This window comes from Rhagoletis zephyria, unplaced genomic scaffold (genome assembly GCF_001687245.7).
Source record: "Rhagoletis zephyria isolate East Lansing unplaced genomic scaffold, Rhagoletis_zephyria_1.1 Rzeph_scaffold_24531, whole genome shotgun sequence".
NCBI lineage: Eukaryota > Metazoa > Arthropoda > Insecta > Diptera > Tephritidae > Rhagoletis > Rhagoletis zephyria.
In genome coordinates this window covers 1-2,937 of record NW_016181589.1, presented here as the reverse complement: position 1 = coordinate 2,937, position 2,937 = coordinate 1, and the positions used below count along the sequence as shown (strand labels likewise).

The 2,937-nt window shown below is 41.2% G+C and overlaps 1 protein-coding gene across 1 annotated transcript; it reads right to left on the bottom strand.

The window, feature by feature from the left end:
* Positions 1-1,678: 1,678 nt before the first annotated feature.
* Positions 1,679-2,766, bottom strand: LOC108381955 (persulfide dioxygenase ETHE1 homolog, mitochondrial-like). The gene is made up of 7 exons (XM_017638349.1): positions 2,734-2,766; positions 2,539-2,670; positions 2,318-2,473; positions 2,204-2,243; positions 1,952-2,146; positions 1,771-1,887; positions 1,679-1,716 (listed from the first exon to the last, which is right to left on the bottom strand). The coding sequence occupies exons 1-7, from the start codon at positions 2,764-2,766 to the stop codon at positions 1,679-1,681; spliced, it is 711 nt and encodes a 236-aa protein (XP_017493838.1).
* Between the last annotated feature and the right edge of the window lie 171 nt (positions 2,767-2,937).

Below are 2,937 nucleotides of genomic sequence, written 5' to 3'. Positions count from 1 at the left end.
CATGTAATGAACAAATAAAATATGACCGGAAGACAAGGATTTTCATTTTTCTCAGAGCTCTTGGCGAAAGGTATAACACAGCCATTTTTTATATTTATTAAATTATTTCCATACTACGCTTATAGTATCCAATTTACGTACAACATACTACTAAAAGGATTTCTATCTAATGCAATTTTCGTATGTTACGTCCTTACAAGCTAAATAGCACATTTTGAGACTATACAGGTGGCCAAAAATTGTGTCGGTTAAAACACGAAAAGGAACGATTACACGGGATTACTTCTAAACATATAAACGCTATCAGCTAAAAACTTGGAAACCAATCTAGTTCGCGAGTATACAAAAAATGATACTTGCGTCTTTTTCTAAAGCAGTGTTTTACATGTTTTACACAAAGAACACGGGCTTAGTTTGAAGCTAAATTCAAACAGAAAATGCGCCATTTTGCGTTGCTTTTAGTGTACCTTCAATTAGCGGCCATCGAAAATCAAAGCTTCAAATGTCCCTACATCAGCCGCTATAATGAATCACTGGAAATCGCCAATGTCTGCTCTTGCAGCAGTAAGCTCATTCGAATTGAGTGCCACAATCTGGGCTCCTTCCTTCTGGTGCCTGAGTACACTGACTTTATTCGCAGCTCGCTCACCTACGACCGCCTGCATCTGAGTAGTTTCCGCCTGTGCTACAACTTGAATTACAACACTAATCAGCAAGTACCTCTGGTGCGAATAGGGGCGCAGCTCATGTCCGAGTTGTGCTTCAGCAATATAATGATGGAGAAGTGCGACAACAAGGACACGAAGCCAATTCAGCTGAAACTGGATACGAATTTTCTCGAAATGCAAACAGAAACTTTGCATCGTCTGGAGATTGAGATTCCCATCGGTTCGGTTGAGAACAATGGCAGTGAAGTGCTGTTTGACTTGGCTGAAGCAGTGTCACTTCAGAAGCGACTCGAGTACCTCGTAGTTTGGATGGACGTCAATCTGTACCTGCACCTACCTGACCACTGGTTTGGCCAGTTTTCACCAGTCAGCGTTCTGGTGCCGATCGCCGAAATTATGCTGACAAATCATCACTTTCCAGGTGAGAGTGCACACAAGTAAAGTTTGCGACGTTGTTGTGACTAATTTGGCACTAACACTGTTGTTCACCAGAGAATGATCAAGACGTTAGCGACAACCAAGTTTTGTCAATTGGCTCATTTGCATTTCTCAACTTGAAGCGGTTACGTTTACTGACATTTCAAAACGTTCTTGTACGCCGTGTGGCAAAGTTTGCCTTTGCTGCTTCTAGCTCCATTTCGCAACAAATAACGATAAACTTCACTAGCTGTATCCTCACAGAGGCAAGCTTTGACCACGAATCCTTCATTGGCCTTAACCGAGATGCTACTGTCTTTTTCGCAATTGGAAATTCCGACCACTCTGTTAAACAGAAGCAAATGTTTGTGCTTTCAAAAAGCGTGTTTAGCAAATTTTTACTTGAAAATGCTAAAAACAAACTGGTAGTCGACTACCCCATTGAATGTAACAAAAAATCAGTACATAGTCAGCTAAAATGGATGTTTGAAACCAACAGCACACTCAACACTATGCAGATTGAAATGAAGTGCACTTCAGGCAAAAGCATCTTTCAGTACTATAATAACAAAACTTAACAAAGTAGTTTGTATTTAGAAACCACAAATCATATTCTGCGGTACAGCAATATCTGCAAGAGAAAGAAGATTATAGCTACTTGCATCATTTGACAGAGTAATTTTACCAATCAATTTAGGCAGATCCAATTTCAAATCCTTCATTATCTGAATGAACTCCTCTTGTGATTTGCTCAGTCTCGGATTATATCGCTTTTCCTCCCCAATCGTTGACATCAGATTTCCTTTAAATATTAAACAAGTGTGTCCTTTAGCTTATGAATTAAACTTTAAAACCCCTTTCAGTACCATTATAGTCGTGCGCCGGGAAGACGGACGTGTCTTCAGGCAGTGTAAACAGTGACTGGTGAACTGAAGTATAGAGTTGAGCGGAGTTGCCCTGTTGAAAGTCAGTCCGCCCACAGCCGCCGACCAGCAGACAATCACCAGTGAAGACAAACGCTCCTTCGGGACAGTAGTAGGAAACGCAACCGCTTGTGTGACCTGAACAGATGTTGCATTAGTGATGAACGCTGGTGATGGTGATGGTCGCCTGCCTACCTGGAGTGCTCAAAACGTGAAGCTTAATACTATCGCCGCACTTAATTGTGGATATTGTGGTTGTGGTTATTCTACGATATAATATAATATTTGTGCAATTAAATCACACAATACCTCAATGATGTCACCGTCCTTTACGTGGATATCTGCCTTGGCCTCACTCGCGCTCGATATGATACTCTCCACCACTGCTGGCTTTAGTAGCGTTTTTATCGCTCCACTTCCCGTGACATGATCGGCATGAACATGAGTATTGGCCACATATTGAAGCTGTAGAGCAGACAAAATGGTTATTCGGCAATCATCTACAGCCATTCGCAAAACACAAGTCATACATTCAGTTCGAGTCTTTTGAGCAAAGACAAATCACGATTGACGTGCTCCTTAACAGGGTCAATCAAGATGGCCCTTCGGGTTTTGTTGCATCCCAGCAGGTAAGTGTAAGTGCAGGAGACTCGATCAAATAGCTATTTAGATGATTCAGACAAAAGAAGTTTAGTTTATCAGTTAAATCCAAAAAATGATCATACCTGCCGAAATAAGATTGAAGGATTGCGTGACATTGTATGCGAACCAAGTGGACAGTAAGCAAAGCTTAGAAATGTCAACTGATCATCGCATAAAATGATGCTACATTGCAATACGGCTGCTGTCAGCATAAACTTGGCAACAAATGTTCAATCAAGTGTTTCACAGTTTGATTTTGGTACATCGTGTACCCGCCTTTTTTGAGC